General features: G+C 36.5%; 1 protein-coding gene across 1 annotated transcript in view; it reads right to left on the bottom strand.

Moving 5' to 3' along the window:
- Positions 1–22658, bottom strand: part of CPED1 (cadherin like and PC-esterase domain containing 1) — a 141411-nt gene that overhangs the window by 60150 nt on the left and 58603 nt on the right. The window contains exons 8-16 of the mRNA XM_066550095.1: positions 21794–21936; positions 20357–20429; positions 18651–18818; positions 17611–17715; positions 16411–16580; positions 10659–10726; positions 10287–10331; positions 8247–8433; positions 7266–7434 (exon numbers count right to left, since the gene is read on the bottom strand). Of these exons, the coding sequence (XP_066406192.1) occupies positions 7266–7434; positions 8247–8433; positions 10287–10331; positions 10659–10726; positions 16411–16580; positions 17611–17715; positions 18651–18818; positions 20357–20429; positions 21794–21936 (1128 nt within the window). The remainder of the gene's footprint in view (positions 1–7265; positions 7435–8246; positions 8434–10286; positions 10332–10658; positions 10727–16410; positions 16581–17610; positions 17716–18650; positions 18819–20356; positions 20430–21793; positions 21937–22658) is intronic.

Here is a 22658-nt window from a genome sequence, read left to right as displayed (position 1 = left end):
CAGCAAAATAACAATTCAAGTCAGGAGTCACCTAACTGAGTATCTAGGAGGGTGGGATGCTCCTAGAAGGACTGTGCTAAATTACAAACACATAAAAGAAGAATGGTAGGAGATACTAAATTTCCCACTGCTGAGGTAGGAGGTGCTACAAACAACTCTAGTAGTGTCAATTGATTCAGTGGTGCTGCAGAGGGATATCACTCCTGACTTAAGAAGTTCTTATCCACAAGAGTGCCAACCAAGGAAAAGGAACATTGGAAAAACTAAGGCTGAAAGCTGCCTATAAAATTCTCAATCTTTAAGGCCTAATTATTATAGCAACTTAAAACTTCTTCTGCCTAATGATTATAAACCAAATTAGTTCTTTGGTGTCATCCCAGTCACTACTGGCTTTTAATTGTTGAATCATTGAATCAGTATTCATACGGATTGTCTCAAAGCAATTTATCCATCAGTAATCTGTGTAACACACCACTTCCCAAGTACAGTGCACTGTAATAATGACAAATGTAGCTGCTGCTACATGGAAACATCCATTCTCTCCAGTCTCTGCCTGAAACTTCTGGAAACATTTCCTGGAGGGAATCTGGTATTAATCTTGAATCATATGGTTAACAGAAAACTTAGCTACATAGAGAAGACTAAGCACAACAAGTATAAAATCAGGAGTGTAAGGAAAATACTGTAAACTGGAAGACTGTAAACTTTTCTCTAGGCAGCTGGTGCCAACATGAACTTGAGCCTTAAAGTTTGGGCTCTGTAATGTGGCATCCCCAAAGTATTGGAGAGGAAGATGATGATCCTAGTCAGGCACAGTCTACTGGAAATACAGAATAAAACTATAAATTTTTATTCCATGCTCAGAGCAGGAGATGCCTAAATAGAAGCACATACAGACTCATTCTTTTGCTATTCTTTTCCATTTTATTTCCAAGTTGTGCCCATTTCTCTGTGTGGCCTCTTCAGAGTGCAACAGATGTCCCACAGAGAGAACTGATTATGTGAACTTGTGACTACCAGATGATAGTGCAGACTGTCTATGAAGTTAACTTTGTAGGTGAAAGATGAGCTTGACTCCTAGAACATTATATTAATTCCTTCAGATGATGGATCTATGCTCTGCTGTGGTTTTGGGACATTTCCTTAAAGCAGCAGATGCTGGCTGCTGATGAAGACGTCAGCCTAACAGCAACATCCTGGTTCTGAGATCCAGAAGGATCTCAGAACAGAACTACATAAATGTAAAGAATATTCATCACAATTGTTAATTGTTCCTCTGACTCATCTACAGAGTGATGCTTTAAATCATCACAAAAGTCTCTGGTATAATTAAGAAAATGTGGTAAGCCTTCTCTCCCCAGCGGTATAGATGTTGGCAAAGACAGAACATGCTGACTCTACAAAGTTTGCTCTGAGATACATACACAAATTAACCCTCTACATGAAAATTAGCTAAGTGTATTTATTATTTACATCTCTCCCTTCTGCATCATCTTAAATATACTTTTTAAAAGCACCAAGTTGTGTTATTAAATTTAGGTCTTTGTTCAGTTTATACTTACAGTGAATGGTGATTAAACAACCCTTGATCTTTAAATACTTAAAAACACCTTCAAGTAGTTCTCTAGATTATTCTAAGATGTTGTTTGACATAGATTTTTAGGAAAATCACTAAAAAATTCAGCAGTTTTATGCAAGTGAATTCACTCATAAGTATTGCCTGGCATATATAATGGAAAGAATTCAACTGTATATTTCTGTCAGGACAGGTATTCAATCAGTATAACTTGGAATTGCTCCCCTGAAATTAATTGAACAATGTTGACATACAGCAGTTGAAGATGTAAGACCTCAGCCTTCTTTTTATGGCAGTCTCTCTCTATTAGCTCTCTATTTTGTGCCTTTCACCTGAACTGCTGACAATTTAACACATGTTCAATTTGCTACATATTTGCTCCTCAAGGCTATGTGAACCTCACTTTGTTTTCCCTGGAAAGTGGGTTGCAGTCATACAGAAACAAAATAATTTATAGGTTAATAGCAATGCAAAAGTACTTCTAGTGTTTTGTGTGTTTTCACCCATAAATCACTTTTACCATTTTTGAACATGAAGCTCCTGCTCATTTAAAACCAGCAAGAGCTTTAAACACAATCTCAATGTGAATTTCTTTCATGAAGAAAAAAAAGCTGTCTTAACAGCACCCACTAACCCTCCTTCTGTGCTCAGCAGCTCATTTCTGCCCCCTCCTTGGTGTTCATATAGAGAAAATGACAACCTTATCCTAGAAACTAGTTCATCTTAAAAAAGTTTTCCCATCTGATTCATGAGTAGCTGCAGGCAGGGAAAGGGATGCTTAAGTTGGCATTACTCCTGGAAAACATTACTGTCATACTGTGCTCTCACCAGTGTTTCTGAGGAAAATTTAGACTTGGCTATTTCAGATCTAATGAGTGAGCTTTTTGGTTGTCCCCGCCACTCCCTCCTTGAAAAGAATTAGCATTCTGGGCTACACAATGGATAAAATATCTAACAGTTGCACCAATACAAATTCTGAATGCTAAAAATTTTAAGTCAAATAGTCCTCACTGAATAAAAACATCCTCTTTTGAATAACACCACCAACAACAAAAACCCACTAAAACTAGTTTTTTGATGTCTGGGGCATTTTTATGTTGTTTTCTGAAAAACTCAAAACCACTAAAAAAAAATTTTCACCAGCTCTATACCTGAGAAGGCAGGCAGATGCAACGCATGATTGCTCCTATAATGGACTGTCTTTTTTTCCTTTAAAAGGGAAGTAAGCTAAATTTGCAAATAACATACAGTCTGGTTGCTGATATAATTGGACTGTAGTTCCAGAGATGCACTTTCCATCCCTTTTCAAGCAAAACACTCAAATTCAGAACTGCTAAGAGGGTCAGCTGCTGCTACAAAACCCCAGCAAAACCCAAGAGTCTGTTCATACCATTTACAATGTCCTTAGGACAGAAGAGATGGGTCATTTGTAAGGGTGGTCACACTGAATCTAATGAAGCTAATGGGAGATTCAGAAGGGACTAGTGTGCATCCAGCCTGTCCTACTACAGGAGAAGGTCTTTGTTTCTCTCCTAAGCTGTTTGGTTGTTTTTGTTGGTTTTTTTTTTTTGACATTATTTAATATTTGCAAGGTTTTTAAAATCTTTGCATGAAGGTACTAGGCAAAGAGTGAATACGTGTTTCTATAATTGACAGGTTTTACTTCTACTCTCTGGTATGAAAAGCTTTGCAATGGCAACAGCACACAGTTTAAAACAAAGTAAAACCATTCTATTTTCCTTTGGAAATGTATAACTTGAGCTGAAAAAAAAAATAGGTATTCTCATTTAGGTATTCTCTCTCCTGAACACAAAAATGAAATTATGTCCTTTATTTTTTTTAAGGCTTCTTTCTTTCTAAAGATTTTTTTTATCTCTACTCCAAAAAGTTTATACAAAAGTTAAATATAGTTAATATGCTAGTCTTAGGTCTTAATTGCTTGGAAGTTTAGTAGACAGACAGAGAAATAAATATGTTGTTGCTAGCATTTTGTTTCCAGCTGCATTGCAGCTGTTTAGTGCTATATATCAGCAATGTTATGCCAGTATCTCATCATAAGCTCTGTTGGGCTTCTTAAGCTATCAGGAAAAGAATATGATAAAAGGATTTACAAAAATACAAGAGATAATAATACATAAGAATAAGATGTTCTATAAAAATCAGGAAAGTTTTTGAAGCTGTTCTGTAAGTATGTTCTTTCAGATCTGCAAAAGCTGTAGGACAGGCAGAGCATCAGCCCACTGCACTGCACTGATTTTGGATTCAAATGTACAAATGCACAAAAGAAAATGAAAGAGAATGAAACACACTGTGCTATAAAATATAGCATTAGCTATCCATTGCTTTCAATATAAACACAAACCCAAATAAATATCTGTATTATTAAAATACAACAAAAACCAAAAACCCAAACTCACCCACAACCCACCAACTGTCCAAACAAAGAAACAACACAAGGCATGTGGCAACAGGACACTGTAGGTACAAATAGATACAGAAGTTCACAGGGTCAAAAAAGGTTCCCTAAGCACATCAGTAGTTAATCCCCATGATTGCAGTTAGGCAAATATTAACAATTAGAGGCAGCATCCACACATTTCAAGTGAGGCACAGATAGATCTGTTTGCATTTTAAAGATAATGGGTAGTGCAAGAATGAATAAAATATTTTATCCTTTATGACAGTATGTACCTAGTCTGGGATCTTTCACTTGAGAGTGATGCTGATAACTCTGTCTTAAGAGCTCACTGGTTTTTCTGCTGACTGCCTTGGATTTTGACTATCTTCCAGATCACAGTTTCAGAGGTGATAATGAAATGGCACCACCTCTTTCAAGGAGACTTAATTTGAATATTGTCAACAATTGCAAAAAATAAAGTTCAAGAAAAAATCAATAACCTCTCCATTTGCAGTCCAAACAATACTGTCAAACTACAGAACTCAGAATGGAAGGCAAGCAAATCTGCTGAAGGTGCTATTGTGAGATGACAGTTTATCCTCCACTAATTTGGTTTTAATGGGGATATTACAGCTGCTATCAAAAAGTACAGGAGACAATGTTTTTTTTCCATTTTTAGGGGTTGCAAGGCTTGGAACCAGACACTTCTCAACTTGATACCTTGAAATTAACCCAGGATTATTCAACTGCATAAGAATTGCTAGACTGTTGGAAACCACAGCCCACACTCTGTCTTTTTATTGTAAGGTTTCTTATAGTATCATCTTGCAATGAAACCTGAATATCCTAAGGAGATTAAACATAAAAGAAAGTGAGGAAAAAAAGCTGCTGGATTAAAATTTTAACTGAACCCTTCTATGAGAAAGACCACACCACTATCAGTGGCCTTTCTCTCCTCATGTGTGATCCCGCTTGTGCCTAGTCAAGTGTCCAAGTGTCCAAAGATTCCATCAGCTCATGTTGATTTATCTTTTTTCTCCTAAAACAGGGTTTCATTACTAAGAGAACAAGTATTCATGCCACTGATGAGGGTATATCAACCTGGCTCTGCAAGGCTGCTTAATTTTCTCTGGTATGAAGAGCAAAATGTAATGATGCTGTTTAAGATCTGAGTTTTGTGTTGATAAAAAAATCATTCTAAGCAATAGGCAATTCATTCTGTTCTAGAAAATAGAAAAAATGCCTTTTAAATGTTTTAGAATGCCATTTCTATCTCCAGCTTCAGCCTTTGTTTGTTTTTTAAAGACATTCTCTGATAAATTTGCCTCTAACATATCTGAAAGTTGTTTTAGAATCTCATACTGTATCTTCACAGTGCTTATTAGATACCACAAGAATGCTTTTCATCTCATTTTTACTCTAAACTCCTGAAGTCATCCCTAGCTCTGAACAACTGTATTAGTTAGAGGGTAGTTATTCACAGAGGAGCAGAAAACCAAGCTCAATCAAAAGAAATTTCTAAAACACTTCTCATTTTTATCAGTCTAGATCTCTTTGCCTTCACAGTGCTTCAAAGATTCACACTCAGTCTCATAAACGGTATCACAAAACATTAACAGCAATGTAAACTCTCATGTCAGAAGATATTTTTGAGGTTGAATTCCTGTTCCTACACTCAGATACTTGTCCCAAATAAGGAAACAAAAAGAACTTTCCTCACATCTTTCCAGGACAGTGTGTTCTCCTAGTAACATAACTCTAGTTCAGCTTACTGCTCTTTTCATAATGTCATACTTGATGATGTCAAGCAGGTTGCTGTACAACTGAACTGAAATCTCAGCTATTATATGTGTTTATTATTATTATTTTATTTTAGCAACTACTAGATGTAGGGTTGAGTCAGTGCAAATAGTAAGAAGATGGTCCTTGACCTTTTGAGCTTGTAAGAGAAGTCTAAGAGAAGAGACAGAGAATAGGTGGAGGGCCAGACAACACCATAATCAGGTATTCAGGTCAGCAGTCAGTGCACTATGACTACTAGCTACATTTTCTCTGGCAGTCCTGATTTGCAGATCGAGATAATTATTGTCAACATAGAATTTGCTATCAACATTTATAATCTCTTTGACTCCTGTTTTAAGCCCTAGTGCTTATTTTCTCCACAAGAAAAACAAAATCCCCACCATATAAATGCTCTGCCTTCTATCCCAGTCTCCTAACCTCTTCTGCAGTATATGGAAAGAAACCAGGGAAGGGAAACAAGTTTTGCTAAAGAATATACTAAGATCTTAATAGAGAAAATAAATAAAGATAGGATTAGATATCTGACATGAACAAGCACGACACTTTCAACACAATAGCTTTGAAAATTCTGCTTCCTGGTTACAGAATTAATTGTGACAAAATATTTTACTCCTGGATGCTCTGGAAAGAACCCATCAATCCTTTTAATCTGCCTAAAATTCCAAAGAAAAATGCACTGCCAGTGATTACCATTTATAATGGTCACTTCCTGCTTTGAACTGCCTGCTTTATCTTTGCCCATCATATCAAGCAGCAGCCAAGATTTAGTCCTCAAACTCTGGAATACAAACAACTCTGATCCAGCATGTGTCCCAGGTTTTCTCTCTTATGCATAATACTTTTATCACTATAGTTTCACCAACTGGTATCTTCACTGTTACTTTCACTAGCTTTCTTCCATTTTGGAGTCTAATTTACTCTGAACTCCCCTTTCCCAGCCTTTATTAAGCCACATTGGATAGACTGCTCCTTTTTTCATTCAACAGACCCACTCCTTCCTAAGGACTGCTATTTGTTGGCAGTAAATTATGTGCATTCCCAAATTTGTATTTGGATAAATGTGATGTAAGCAACAGTCATCCCTTCCTTTAGAATTATGAGTGAGGCTTTTTTTTCTTGTGTTTATTGATCTAGAATAAACAGTTTTCCTTCATAAATTATGTAGCAGCATTTGTCTTGAACACTGATAAATGGACTGTGGTAAGAAATATCTTTCCTGGTAAAAGGATTTCCATGGCTCCAATGTCAGAGAAAGACAGTTATGAAAAGTCATAAGAAAGTTTTGGCTGACCAAGGTAAAGATTACTTAACCTGGAGCTCTCAAATGCATGGTAACAGGTACTTATGCTGGGCTTGCCTTTTATATTCAAAATGTTGCAGAAATGCAGAATTTCAGATAATCTCAACAAAAACTAATTTATACCATGGGATGAACAGAAACCAGCTATTCCCATTAATGTGTATAGCAAAAGAATGCAGAGATAATACCTGCACAAAGCCACACATCATGTAGTCATCAAACAAAGGCAGGCTCGGGCGGTCCTCTCGATAAATTGTGATTCTGTAGCTGCTCACAGTCTCAGGGCTGGGCTGTGAATCATCCGTTAAGAGAATGATGACTTTGTTCAACCCAAGGCCAAGGGGGTAGTTAGCAATGCTGTATGACAAAACAGGAAAGAAGTGCAATAAGCACTGAAGAAACAAAGATTTACACTCTTTTATCTGTGCCTGCTAAACTTTACTTGCTCCTAGAGACTGCTACTTCTAACATTTTCTTTCTTTCTTTTACAAAATACATGAGTTTTTAAATAAAAACAGCGTAAAATAGGATTTGTAACTATTTGAAGATCTTTCAAGAAGAAAAAATATTGAGACTGAAATTTAGTGAAAACAGTGGCAGTGGCAAATATTCTGACATGAAATCTGTGAACGAAATCATTAGGGACAATAATTCCTGGCAGGCCAAAATTTGTGGTGAAGTCAGCAGGGAGACAAATACAATCAGAAGTGTAGCCAGGTGCTGAAATTGTCCACTAGCCAAATGTGAAGGTGCTGAAATTGTCCACTAGCCAAATGTGATGGATTCCCAGACAAACTACCCAGAGAGACAGACCAGAGCAAAGCTGAGCTGTGCTCTTCTTCCTTTAGCAGGGAAATAAGTGCTGAAAGGCACAGAACCTGCACATGCAGGGCTTTTACTTTTCAGTGTAAAGAACATCTTGCTATTCTTTTTCATTCTGCAAGGAAGAAATCTTTGATGTTTTCACATATACTCATGTTGACTTGATGTTGACTTCGGTTAATACTAAAACAGGAAAATATGGGGGGAAGAATTTAATGACATTTAAATGATTTAATGATTTTATTTAAATGATTTAATTTTTCTGCCTTGGAAACAAAAAACAATTCTGGAACATTATAACATATTTCCAAAATTAAGTTTTTACACTGATATTCTGTTGCTCATACCTTGGCCCTTTCTTGTTGTCGAGGTGTACGTGGCATTGACAGTTAGAGGGTTCTGCTCCTATCTTCACTGTCACCATGTCAAATGGCACTTCTGCATAGTATTCTCTGATCTTTGGGTTAAACTGAGGATTCAAGTCCAACTGTGGACTGGTGAAGATCTGTCTGATATAAGATAGGGTATCTTTATCTGTTCCAAGAAGATATCAAAGAAAAAAAACGTGAACTGAATGAACATTTTGGAACAACATGCAACTTCTGGCAGATTGATACCATGTACAGTGGCAAGATATTTAATGCCTAATGATTTGAGACTCATAATCCTGTTGCAAAGTTTTAATGGAGTTTGTAATGGCACTTGAGAGAAATCTGTAGGCCTTGGAGGGATTTTAAACATTCAGTGTCCAATCACTTAAGTCCTAGTCACAAAACTCAAAGCCTGGGTAAGCCTTTGAAAATGGAAGGATTAAATCTGGGAGATCTGTCTCTAGTTAGTTAATTTAAATTTAAAGAAGAGGTGGGCCAAAATTCATAACCTGCTTAGGTACCAGGCTGTGTACAGGCTTTATGTACAAGTGTAATTTCCAATAAAAATCAAAGTTAGACATACTGTTCATAAGAACAAGTCACATGGAGATATCAAGACCCATGGGGTCATTTGGAGTACAGCCGGAAGAATGTTTTATTAAAATTCCTATATCAACAAATTCCAGCTTCTTTCCTGTGTATGAAATCTCCACAATGAAATCCTATTTGCTCAAATGTGTCCTTTATTTCACAGTGTTTGCCAAATTACTCATGAGAATATTTGCTGGCAACCTACTTATGACAAATATTTTAATCCAGTCTATTGGATTCAGATTTACAGTATAACACATTCAAAACTGCTTTTTATATAATGAATATATATTCATTAGTACATGTTTTAAACTGGGTACTTCAGAAAATATTACAGATAGAAATCTCCCTTACTGTAATAGCTGAAAAATCTTGTGGCCTAAAAGACTCAAAAATGATGCAAATTTTTTTTATTTCTACTTTGAAATATCTGCCCTGTGAAACAAAACAGGGCACTTTGAGCACTCTCTTGCATGGATTAAAACTTAAGGGAATATATTCCAATGAAAGAACAGAATTTGGGCTAGCTTTGTAAGGGAATAGAGACTTACACATTGACACAGAGAAGGTATTGATGAGTATAGATGAGTATAAACATTTCACTGTATTCTGTGTATGCCTTACTTAGAAATGTTGTCTCACTGCTAGCTTAAAAACGGTGAGGAATTTCCAAGTAAAATTAATTTAGGTATTTTTAAAATAAAAGGATCATGCAGTTAGAATGGTGATGCCACTCAGCCAGCCCAGGAGTACTTCTGGTCTCTATCTGGCACAACAATAGTTCCTGGAGGCAGCATGAGATCAGCAGCTGAGGGGACATTTTTTTGTGGGTAGCAAAACCTTTCCACCATAGAGTAATGGCTTCACATTTACAAACATGCCCCTCGGATAATTTGAGAATGAGGAAGGTAGCAGAAAGCATTGCTGCCACCAAAAAAAAAATATTTTACATCTTTACAGATCTTTAAAAATACATCAAGTATTCTGACAAGCAGATATTTTAGAAAAACTCCTCATTTCTTAAGCAGCTCCTTAATACTCCATTATTGAGCTGAAGACACAGCTTTAAACAAAGCTGATTAAACTCCAGACAAGTTTAAAGGTTTTTCCACAAGAACAAATGTATGCTGAGGTTATTGGAAAGAGGGGGAGCAAAAGTCTATTGAAGTGTGACAAGTGATCAATGAGTTCTGGAATATTCACACTAATGTGCACATACAGCAAAGTTTAATTTTAGTTTTGAGGCTTATTTAACAAAACAGCCCATTTATTAAGTTTGAATAAACATTATTGATACTTAAAAATCCTTTTTTTCTCAGTAAAAGCCTACAAATACTCTATTCACTTACAGATAATGTAGAGAAACACAAGAAAATTTTTCAAGAATTTTTTTCCCCTCTGTGCTCTAGAAAGACCTTTACTTACCATAACTGCATTGTCTTTCTCCAGTCTTACTGGAATAATGCAATGCTGAAAGATAAACAGAAACAGCTAATAATTTTCTGTTCTCACTCTGATTACAGTCCTATTGGAGAAGTAATCGTCTTTTACTCTTAAGAGATATGTATTTTTATTCTTTACAGTGTGAAATCTTCACTTTAGGCTTGCAAATGCTGCTCATGGGCCCCACTAAGCAACCTACATAAGATAAGGAAGAAATTGGTCTTTTACATGGAGTAAGCAAAGACTTTCCAGCTGGAATGCAAGGCAATGTGATCTAAATCCACATTTAAATAATAGGAAATAATACGGATAGGAAAAACATACTATATAAATGATCTCACTCTGAATCCTTACCTTCATGATTCTTCCTGAAGTCAGAAGGAACATTCTGCTTAGAACTCATATTTTCTTGAGAAAGTTGCCTGTCAATTCAATAGCAGACATATTTCTACATGAATTGAAGGAACAGAAACAATGAAATATTTTGCAAAAAACTTAGTTATGGTATCCCAGGGCACACAGTATTTTAGTATTCTCCATAGAAAAATTAACATTCTGGATTCATATTCCCAGCATTAGAGATATTACCTGAGTGAACGTAACAGAAAACACACATTCCATAACACATGGCAGCACATCACATCAATAGAAAAAAAAGAAATATAGTTGCATTGCTGGGAAAAGGAACAGTGGATGTAGCCAAGGAGAAAATAAACCATATCTCTTAACTGCTTCTATAATAGGTTTTTTTTTGCATATACTTGAGATTAAATTTAGACTTTGTTCAAAAAGAATTAAATAAAAATGAAGGCATGTCTCCAGGGGATTATCTGTGCTGACATTAGCATGAATCCCTAAAATGGAACCTCTATGTGTTTTGCTTTGTTTGGAAATTCAAAACAAATCCTGTGTGTGTGTGTGTGTGTGTGTGTGTGTGTGTGTGTGTGTGTGTGTGTGTGTGTGTGTGTGTGTATGTAAAATCTCTGTGAAAAAAGGACAGAGTAATTTGCAACAAATAATCAAGATGTCAGTGGTGCCCATACTGTGAACTCTGGAGATTTTTTCTTTCAAGTAGAATTTTGGTAGCATGGCAGAAAAAAATGGAGTAGGCTTCTCTTCAACCCTCTAGCTGATAAGACTTTTTTGGAGGTCCATTAGCATTTCTTGAAGCTTCCACTGGTTTTCCTCTGAGTGTTTCCTTTAGAAGTTCTCATAATGCAACTTGTTCCTGGATACTGCAGCTCAGATTTTGAAGGACACAAAGCCACTGTCTGTGCCAAGGAAGGGAGGTGGCAATACTGTTTTGTGCAATCATCCATCATTGATGTTTCAACAGGAGCTTCTGAAAGCAGTACTGAGGTCCATCATGGAAAAAGGTAAACTGTCCAGTGATTAAAAAATGCCCAGTGATAAAACAGATTTCTACATTAACTCAGTGAGATAAGGAAAGAAGCAGCTGGCAGACCTGTATGTGCAGGAAAATGCAGTTCTGAGCTTGCAGTGTCTGGACAGCCACCCTAAATCCATGCAAATTCATTACCTACTGCAAAGGAGACATTTAACAAACTCTTGGAGGGCTTGCTTTCCAAGTTGTAAGCAATTTTGCACCTCTCTTTCTGCTTGTCAAGGAAGTAAAAGCTAACATCTGTCAAATACTGTTGCATATAGGTAAAGCCTTATAAAATAAGGGCCTTGTTACCCTTGTAAATTCATGGCTCAGGCCTGCTACTTCAGCTAAGTAGAAGAGGACTATCCCAAAGTGACTCAGCTGAATTAGAGGTAGAAAATAAGTTATATAACCATTACATGTTCACACCATAGTGTTTGGTGGTTGGTTGGATTATGTTTGTTATGATTTAAAACTATGTAACTGATAAAGGCCTGGCTGCTTAAAAAGGCCTGGCTTTTGCAATAAAGCAGCTCTCCTTTGCACCTGCCTGGGGACTCTGCGTTGCTTTGCTTCGTACATATGACACCTGAACAAAATAATTTTTTTCTCTCTGCTGTTCCTTTTTTACTTGATGGTTCCAAACCCTGTTTTACAGTGAAAGCAGCATGTCTTAACTCTACGCAATGACAGACTTGGTTTAGTCAGAGAACACCTCAGGAGTGCAGCAGGAGAGCCACCACAACTACACGGTCCCTGCTCACAAAAGAACAGCATGACCTGTATGAATCACAAATCTGTAGGGACTGCAATTAACTTCAGACAGCATTAAGAGACATATAATAACTAGATCTGATTACAGCAGGGTAGCAAAATGTAATATTTGGAAATCATATTAGAGAAAGATACTCAGATTACAACATGGCCAGCAGGACTGAGGCAGTGATTGTCCCCCTGCACTCAGCACTGGTGAGGTCACACCTTGAATCTTATGCTCAGTTTTGGCTTCTCAGTACATGAAAGACATTGAGGTGCTGGAGCATGTCCAGAGAAGGGTAATGAAGCTGGGGAAGGGGCTGCAGCACAAGCCTTATGAGGAGTGGCTCGGTGAGGTGAGGGTGTTTAGTCAGGAGAACAACAGGCTCAGGGGAGACCTTATCGCTCTCTACAACTCCCTGAAACAAGGATGTACCAGGTGGAGTCATTCTCCCACATCATAAGTGATAGGATGAGAGGAGCCTTTCCAATATTAATGACTCTGTGGTTCAATGATTTATCTCTGCTGCAGCCTAAGCTTTTTAATCATCAGCACCATGAAGCTTTCCTTTGTCCAAGCTCCTTGCAATCAGCAGAATGAGATATGATGCATTTATGAAGCTCCTCCTAATACAGAGGGCTTTGCAGACTTCTTTCCTTCACATGCTGTTAGCCAAGAAAGGACCTTGATCTGTTTGAGTGGGCCCATATTTACTTAGGTATCTTGGAGGTGTCAAGTAGAGAGGTGCTCTTTGCCTACACACTTTGCAGTTAGCTCCAATGAAACTAATGTCTGTATGTCAGTGCCGTTGGTGAGTGCAATTTTTAACAGGTTATAAACTCAAGATTGAGACTGTATTTCAATATTCAGTAGAGTTATGAATTTTCTTTCTTTAGATTATGTTATGTAGTTCTCTCTTCAAAATAAGTTCTCTATTTTGTAGAGTGTTTGTTTGGCTTCAGTCACAGTTTCCATGAGGGCATTTGGGTCCTTAAATGAAATACCTTGTGTTGATTTTCAGAAGTGAAATAAAAAGATTCAGATGCAAGAGTGGGATTAATTTCCTGGCACTTAATCCAACTGTCTCTCTCGATTCCTCCTTCCTTCTGCCTCTTACTCCTCCCATTCTAGGTCAGTGATCTTAGCTTTGTCTTCCTTTGTCATTGCCTTTTTCTCTCCCATACTACAAAACATGTTAATTTCTCAGACTTCCCAGGTAATTGACATGATCACGTTGAATTCCAAAAAAGTATTTTCAGCCCAAATTCAGTCTGAGGGCTGACACTTCCAGTTTAACTTAAAAAAGGGCTTGCACATGAGAAGCTAGAACCACTTTTCCAAATACATCCTTTGATTTCAAAAAAAAAACATTTGCAGCTTTTGACCTGCTTAGTCTTTGTCTGTTTCAGATACAGAAGGGTTAGCTTTACTCAGTAGTCTAATTCTTCCATGCTATCTGATATAGCCAAATATACTTTCCATGACAACTCACTGCCCCTATTCCAAAAGGCAGCAGTTATGTATGTCCTAGTCATATCACAAGCATAAACTGCATAGAGTTGAAAAAAGTTCATCAAAAATGCTGAAATTTTTTTTTTAGAGTACACAGTTAGGTGTAATATCTTATATATCTAAGGTGGTCATTTTCACCCCAGCTGTAATTATTTCATTATTGAGATGAGTTTCTAGAGTTCTTCTTACTTCTCCTGTTAGTGAACCCTCTGAAGGAATTCAGAGGGTTCACTAATACCATATAAGGTTTCAACACTAGTCATATAGATGAAATGATTTAAAGCATAAACTAGGAAACATCTTTATATCCTGCCTTCATCCTATAGAGTCATGATCAGTGAATGAAGTAATTTTACAAGACCTCAGTCAGAAGTCACTACTTTTCCCATATATTTCTTGTCTGCTTGGACAGTCAGTTATGTAATCACTAGATCTGATAAATGGAAATACCAGATTTCCACAGTCAGAGAAATAAGAACCTTAAATAAATTGACTGAACAGCCTGGCCTTAACTGAAGAAATTCAGGGAAAGTGTTCTGATATACAAACTCATCAAAGCTGGGGGGAAAAAAGATTAATCAAGGCTCAAAGAGAATGCATACCTGAGTTATTTGGGGAGTAAGTACAACTAAGCTCTTTCTTCCTTGCAATTAAGTATAATCACATGTGTATCTGACACATGCATCACCCTCACATGCATGTAGATAAGGGAGTGGAAGATTCTGATTTAGCAATGTCAAAGGACATGGTTTTTTATACTGTGAATGAAGAGAAAGGTGTTATTAGCTTAGCCACTGCAGAAAAATAAAGAGTAAAGAAACAGATTGGCCTATGCCCTAGAGAAAGGTCGTGGTACTTCTACATATTTATACACATACAATAATGTTGAGCTTGAAGGAGAAAAAAGAGGCCAAGGGGCTTGCTCAAAGTGGATGAGTGGCACAGCTTAGATTAGAACAGAAAGCTGCTAAAGGCTGGTATGCTTTGATATGCAAACCTAAATATTTCTGCAAAAGGGCAAGGGCTTATATATGAATGCAAGCAGCTGCATCTTTGAGTTACTTCTCACAGGGAGAGATCAGAGTGGTCAGCAGTAACAACAGTAATTTAGCACTTTCATGGAACTGTGTATATTTAAACTCTAATAAACAGATAGCTAGTACACTGATAAAGTATAAGCTCTCCTTTAAAGTAAAGTAAAAATCATAAAGATAATTATTGATTTGCTGAAATTTGCCCAATTCAATGAGGAACTGAATTAAAACTTAAATCTTACAGTTGCCTTATATATTCACTATAGCATTCTCCCAGCAAAATGTATGTACTAATATCATTCACACATTCATCTTGAGACTCAGTGGAATGGAAAATACACCTTGTCTAATATGCCTCTGTTCCCAAGCCCTTGTTTGTATATCATAAATGTCAGTAGTCAGTATGGCTTACATGTATATGAAACTTCATTAGCTAAGAGATAATGAAAACAGAAAACACATTTTGAAAAATTTTATACTATGATTACTCCTTCCTTCCTTCCTTCCTTCCTTCCTTCCTTCCTTCCTTCCTTCCTTCCTTCCTTCCTTCCTTCCTTCCTTCCGCCACTTCCTTCCTTCCGCCACTTCCTTCCTTCCGCCACTTCCTTCCGCCACTTCCGCCACTTCCTTCCACCACTTCCTTCCGCCACTTCCTTCCACCACTTCCTTCCTTCCGCCACTTCCTTCCTTCCTTCCTTCCGCCACTTCCTTCCGCCACTTCCTTCCTCTCTTCTTTCCTTGTTCTGTCTTTCATTCCTTCTTTCTCTCCTCAGGAAAGTTAAAATTTCTTGCCAAAAGTTAAGTGGATCTAACCTTGTCATTACAACATTTTTTCCATCTTTTCACAAGGAGTTAAAATTATGTTCTCAGAGTACTATGCTTTCTGACCTGTCTTTTGTTGGACAGAAAATTTGGAGCCAATCAAAATTATTAATTATTTTGGAAAAATCTTCACCTGAAATTTTATATTTTCTGTACAGTTTTGCTTTTAATTGGTGCATAAATTAAGACAGTCTTAACCCTGGGAAATGCTCCTGATTTAGAGTTTGCAGTTGTTTAGGAAAAAAAATGTGCCTAATTAATCTTTCTTTTAAAAATTTACCATAGTTTTAATTAATTTTCAATCCAGAGTCCTCCACATTAGATTGAGAAGCAAAACCTGTTTAGGAACCTAGCTACAGTTCTTTGTTTAGCTACCTACCTAAACAAAACCTGTTTAGGTTCTGTTTAGGAACCTAGCTACAGTTCTGAGAGCAGAATGGCTGTCAGGGCTCTAAATGGGATGATCAACCTTCATCTCAAGGGTTGCAAGTACACTTACATCTACTGAAGGATTAAGTTTTTTGATGCTCACTGGAGATATTCCAATTATATAACCTGAGAAACTACCTTCAAAATAGATTACAGTTATCTTACCACCCTGAAAGATTTGTATGTGCCTCTTTATTCAGGAACTGGAACTGTTGAAGGACACTGGACAGCAACCAGTGCACAGTCAGGACTGAACTAGGCCGCCTCATTGGGTCTACCATTCGATAGAGGTCACGCAGCAGCATTTGGATCTTGGGTGCAGAAGAAGGGAAGAGCTGAGAAGAGAGACACTGATTTGAGACAACACAGTATGATATTTGTAGAATGCAAAGATGTGAAAAATGATCAGGAGCCAGTATATACAGCATAGGGCTGGTTATATATTAATGCTCTTTCCCACATACTTAGAAAAGGACTGTCATGCTCAGCCTTGCAAATCAGGATTAGCAGTATTGACATGGAAGTTGATCTCCTCTGCCTCTGAACTGGCCCTGAGGCAAGCACAGTTGGTCAGAGAATGAAGCTAGGGTTACAGGTTCAATCCTTGTATTGGTTATTCACTTAAGTATTGGACTTGATGATCCTTCTGAGACCCTTCCAACACAGATGATTCTATGAATTCCAGATCTATTAGACTTAATGCTTCCTCAGAAAGTGTCATCAGTCTCCATCCCTAATACTCATCTAGGAAGTCTCACAGAAATCCTGATATCATACAAACTTTCTGAACAACAGACTCAGTTGCAAATCCTTTATTTTCTGAATACTCACCATTTCCCTCATTAACTGTGCCTATTCACAGACACTGTTATTCCTCCATCTGTGTTCTTCTCCAAAATTGAACTCAAAGCATGAAGAACAGAACATATTCCACCTGCTTTTTTTTTTTTTTGCCACTTTTTCAGCTATATCTACTCTCTGATCATGATCTCAGTATTGTACTTTCTCTAGTCCATCCACTCACTCCTGCTTTTGCTTTGCTTTCATTCTATTTTCTTACTACCTCATTAGTCATTTACATGGTTCACCTTCTTTTCCTTTCCTTCTATTTCCTGGTGTCTATTTCTGCTGTAGCTGTCCTTTTCAGTGAAAGCTCAGCTCAAATATTCTGTTCTATTTCTTTATTTTAAATTAAATTCAAATGATCCACCAAAGTAAAATCAGTGTTACCTCTACCTTCTTGCTTCCCTGCCAATCCAGCCTAATTACATATGCCAGAGACAGCAGAGAATGGTAATGAAGGAGAAATGTTAAGAGATTTACATAAAATATATATCCAATAGAACAAAACCCTGTTTACTTTACCAGCTCAAATTGTCCAAGACTCTTCAGCTCCTTTATGAAAGTAGTCATTGAATTTATCTCTTCCAAAGAGAAACATTGCTCATTTTCTCTGTTGTCTGTTCCATCCTGGGCAGGAAAGGGCAGCATGTTTTGGTGAAATCGCATGGAAAGCAATGTGCTTTCATTATACCCCAATCCCTTCACTGATCATAGGAACAAGTTACAGCAGCTTTCCACCAGCCCTAACCTCAGCCACCTCCTAGATAGCTCATCCCATATTTCAGCCTAGAATACAGCAGACTGTGCCCTGGCTTTGTCTAGAAACAAACTCACAGAAGTTACTGGTCTCTGGAACATGGGCTGTGTAATCATATCACTGCATGTCTGGATATCTGCAGCTTTCTGCTTCATCCTGACATACATTTAGAACCCATGACCCTGTTTTAGCCACATCTGTCCAAGAGGCAGAAGTTGCCTGGATAATTTAGTCCCTGAAAGTCTTTCAAGCAAGAGACTCCTCAGAAAGGCATCCTTAAAAGTTGTCAGACTGAGAGAAATACTGCTGCAAGAGATCTCAGCTTGTCAGATATGGTTTTCACTAATGAAGTAAAATTTATGCAGATTCTATAAATGCAAAAAACAATTCTGGAACTGGATCTTGCATTGAGATTAAGACACAAAGTTGTAAGAAGCAAAATTTAATTCTGATGCTCATGGACTTCCATGCATACGCTAACCAATTCTGGATGAAATTGTGAAAACACACAAACTTTTATATTAAAAAAGGACCATTTAAAAAATAGTGTGAAAATTGATTTTTAAAGCTTTAAAGATATCTTTCAATCACAGTATTTTCGAAAATTACATAATTTGAGAGTAGAATTTTTACAAAAAATTCAATTGTTAAATATAATAACAGTTTTACTCCCCAAAATACAATAAAAGATGGTTCTGATTAAATAAATCTTTCATTCTATAAGTTGGCACCAACAATTTCAGAAGTACACAATTTAAAATTAAATATTTTCAAATAATAGTACAAAAAAGTTGGAATTAACTACCTTGCTCACAGATGATTCATGTATTTTTTGCAAAGCTTCTATGAAACTGGATGTTGAGGATTCATTAGATAAGAGAAATTTAAATGTATCTTCAAAAAGAAGTTCTTTGGAAATTTGGTCCTGAGTAGTCGATTCATTGTCAGCTTGGAAGTCAAAGTTTTCATGCACCTGTTGGAAAAAAATTATAAAAATGTACAGCTTAAATAGAAAGTCCCGTCCTTCTCATAGCAATAAATACTAAACTGGAACTTTAGAAAAAGGCAATAACAACACAAACTAACAGGATTATAAAACAAGTGCTGTGCCACATCGTCTGTCCCAAATCCATACCGCAATGTTTGCTGCTCTCCAGTGGACAGAGTGCAATATTGCAGACACATGTGAAAAGATTTCTTACCGTATTTATTTGAAATTTGATTAAAATATAAAATATCAGATTATATGCTAATATAAATCATAAAAAACTCATGTGCTAAGGATTAATACATAACATTTGTTAGTATGGATGAAAGTATAAGTTCTACAATATATAAACACAATTAACAAATTCAGTTTTTATGAAACATGGCTAAAACATTAAAAACCACAAATATAGAACCAATATGAATAGGTTGTGTGCATAATATAAATTCCAAAGTATAATATTCAAAGTCAATGTTGCATTAATTATCAACAGCTATTTTCTAGAGATATTTGTTTTTTTCAGAAGAAAATACTAAATCTTACTGATTTACTATAAAATTATGGGTAATGAATAATAGTTGAATAGTTGTTACCTTCTATACAGGAAGGTAAATGTTATGTTTTATTTTTTAAGCTCTTGTGGAATAATTTTTTTACAGCCTGGTATACAATTATGGAGTTGTTATGACATACCACATTTCTTATATTAGCTAAATAAGACTTCTTAGACTAATTAAAAATATTGTCTTCATGGACTTTTTAAATTCTGCAAACTTCCTTTCATATGTGCATTTTTCCTATGTGTTTAAAGGATTTTTTTCCCTGAGGAATGCAAAGATTGACTGCACTGTTATTACTAGAGACTTGAACAGATTTTAAGTGGGGATATATTAATGATTTTTTGTTAATATTTGTATATATCATAAAGAAACATTTTACATACCTAGGCATATGCATATTCATGTGTACACATGAGGTAATGAGAACAGCTGGAGAGCAGTATAGTAATTGCTTCAGGACATGTTGTTCTGAGGCAGGAGTGGTACAAAAACTGTCATGGGTCTCATTTCCCTGGTTTAAGGGCCTTGTGGATCATCCAGGAAGAAGGCAGCACAGTGGAGGTCAAAGCAGGTAATGAAATGAAGAAGTACAATCCAATTTATGGAGAATTCGTATTAAAAGCCAGTTGTGGTTTTTTAATTTCTTCCATTCATCTTTGGTCTGTCACATTTAAAACCTAACTCCACTTTTATGCAGTGCTTCCTATGGATTTTGTTTCACTGATAATCTTTTAATGTAAACTGAGAAGTTTGCACATTTTGATGGTCTGGTGAATTTCATCATGGGAACTCTGACTCTTAAAAACTGGTTTCTTCTACAGAAACTCTTCACAATCAGCCAAAATAATATTAAAGTGTTGGTACATTTCTTAGACCTTTGAGGGTACCTATCAAAGAGGTTTTTCTGCTGTATTCTTGGTGTAATTTTGTTGAGTGAAGCAATAATTTGTGCAATTTTCTCACCTTAAGAACTACTGGGTGTATGGACATGCCGAATCCAATGTCAAAGGTAAGCATCTGAAAACATTGGCTGCATCTGAAATACAACATGAAAGGAACCCGTTTCAGTGAGGGTAGGTACTGTTGTGAAATACAGAATCATAGAATAATTTAGGTTGGAAAAGTCCTTTAAGATAATTTTTTCCAATCACAAACCTAGCACTGCCAAGCCCATAATTGAATCATGCCCCTATACACAGTAAAATTCAATACACACACAGGTCCAGAGAACACATGCAAGAAAACATACACACATAGGTCAAGAAACAACATGTGACACAGACTAAATAAATTTCTAAGAAGAGTCAGCAGCATTAAATACAGAAGGAATCAGATTATGAGGTGATGAAAATACTGCTGTATAAAAGTGGTTTTAATGTTTGACATAGAGGGAGGTGAATTATGCTGAAGGAAAAAATCCTTTTAAAGAGAGTGAATGAGGTCCTGCAAAAGTTTTGAAGATATTTGGAGGGGAAGAGATGGTGAAACACTCCAGGCTCAGTTGAGCAAAGAGCTCTGCTGCAGCTATGGGGATGTTTGGAGGCATGGACCAGGAGTTATAAGCAAGTCTTGTGTTACATAAACAAGAGAGTCCATTTCATTGGTAAAAAAGGGATTTTGGACCACTGTCAAAATAGCTTCATCCCCATTACACTTCTCCCCTCTTTGCTACCCTCTCACTCACAATGTAAGCTTTATTCCCAACTTGTGTAAGTTAAATAATGAGCTTTACATTACTGCTACTAAAACACCTGGTTCTCAAAATAGCTTAAGCACATAAATTTGATAAATAGTAACTTATTTACTACTTATCATAAAAATGTCAGAGATGGGACATAATGTACATAGAACAAATAATAATTTTATTTAGTAAAAATATTACATAATTGAGGTTGATTTATGTGTAAGAATTATAACACTAATAGTAGTGATTACACACAGAAATGTGACTGTTGGTGCCTATATTTCAGGGCATATACTTTATAAAGTGTTTTACAGTGTCTCTTGTTCAGATTGCTTGCTAGAGCCAGCTCTGAACAATCTGGGCTACTCTAGCATTAATATTTGACATATGACAGAATGCTCACTAAAAGGAAATACAGCTTTATGTATGTTAGGACTAGCCCAATTGTGAGTGATTTCTGTTTATTTGTGCTGCCTGAAACACTTCATTAGGACAGCATCTGGTCCTAAGTATTCATCATAACCTTTTCACAAACTAGAAACACTGTAGATATTGAAGAGTTGTAGTCCTTAAACACAGTAGTCCTTACTTTATAAAGAAGTATTAAATAGATGGAAATTTTTTATTTTAAGATTCTTATATCTTCTGCAATTTTTATTCTCTTCTAAGGAGCTATCTTGACACTAGCATTACAATGACTACTGCAAGTCACTTACTGATTGAAAGAATTTGGTCCTGAGGCAGATGATTTGCTGAAGACCTCAGTTATAAGGAGAAGTTTGTTTATAGCCTCCTTCATGTTGTTGAAGGCTTGTTGGGGAGAACTGTTTCTGAAGAATATCTCAAAAAACCTTTGCAGCTGTGAAAAGAATACATATATTTTTGAGCATTTACAGTAAATTTACAATGCTTAAAACCATAAATTAAAAGACTGATAGAAATAAAAATTGCCTTGGAATATCATCTTCAATTCTTATTCATTTGTACAATAAAGTGGCATGAAAAGCTCCACACAGCACACTAATAGAGAATGACATTTTATTTACAAATAAGTATATCAGAAACAAAATCTGTATGAATGGTTTTAAAAATATTGTTCAGAATCTAAGCTTACTTTGATAAAACCTTTTGCTGTCACTGGTTATAGGCAAAAAACCTCAAAACACCACTTGTATCTTCATCAGTGGGTAATAGCACACAAAGTAAAACCTTTCTCTTTTCCTAACATACTGTGCCAAGGGCTGTCCTACTGGACCCTGACTACTCATCCTTACCCCCAGTCAAGAAGCTTTAAACAGAGTATAGAAGAAAGATGCTGGGAAAATGATCAGCCACTGCAGCCTGTGTCTTGACCAAACTCTGCAATTCTGTGGTTTTCAGACTCATGAATCCTCCCAATGGATTCATATTTACTGACCTGCACAGTACTGTCTTCAGGTGCTTTCATCACTCATGCAAATTCACCCTGATCATCACTTCAGATAGAGATTAAGGGAAACAACTGGAGCAGCACAGAGACCCAGTGAAGAGTGGCAGATAGGCAGGTTTTCTTAGCACCATGAGTCCTTGGTGCTAAGAAAG

This window comes from Molothrus aeneus, chromosome 5, assembly GCF_037042795.1.
Source record: "Molothrus aeneus isolate 106 chromosome 5, BPBGC_Maene_1.0, whole genome shotgun sequence".
Classification (NCBI taxonomy): domain Eukaryota; kingdom Metazoa; phylum Chordata; class Aves; order Passeriformes; family Icteridae; genus Molothrus; species Molothrus aeneus.
Note: the sequence above shows the minus strand (reverse complement) of the source record. Positions and strands in the feature narration are given on the sequence as shown.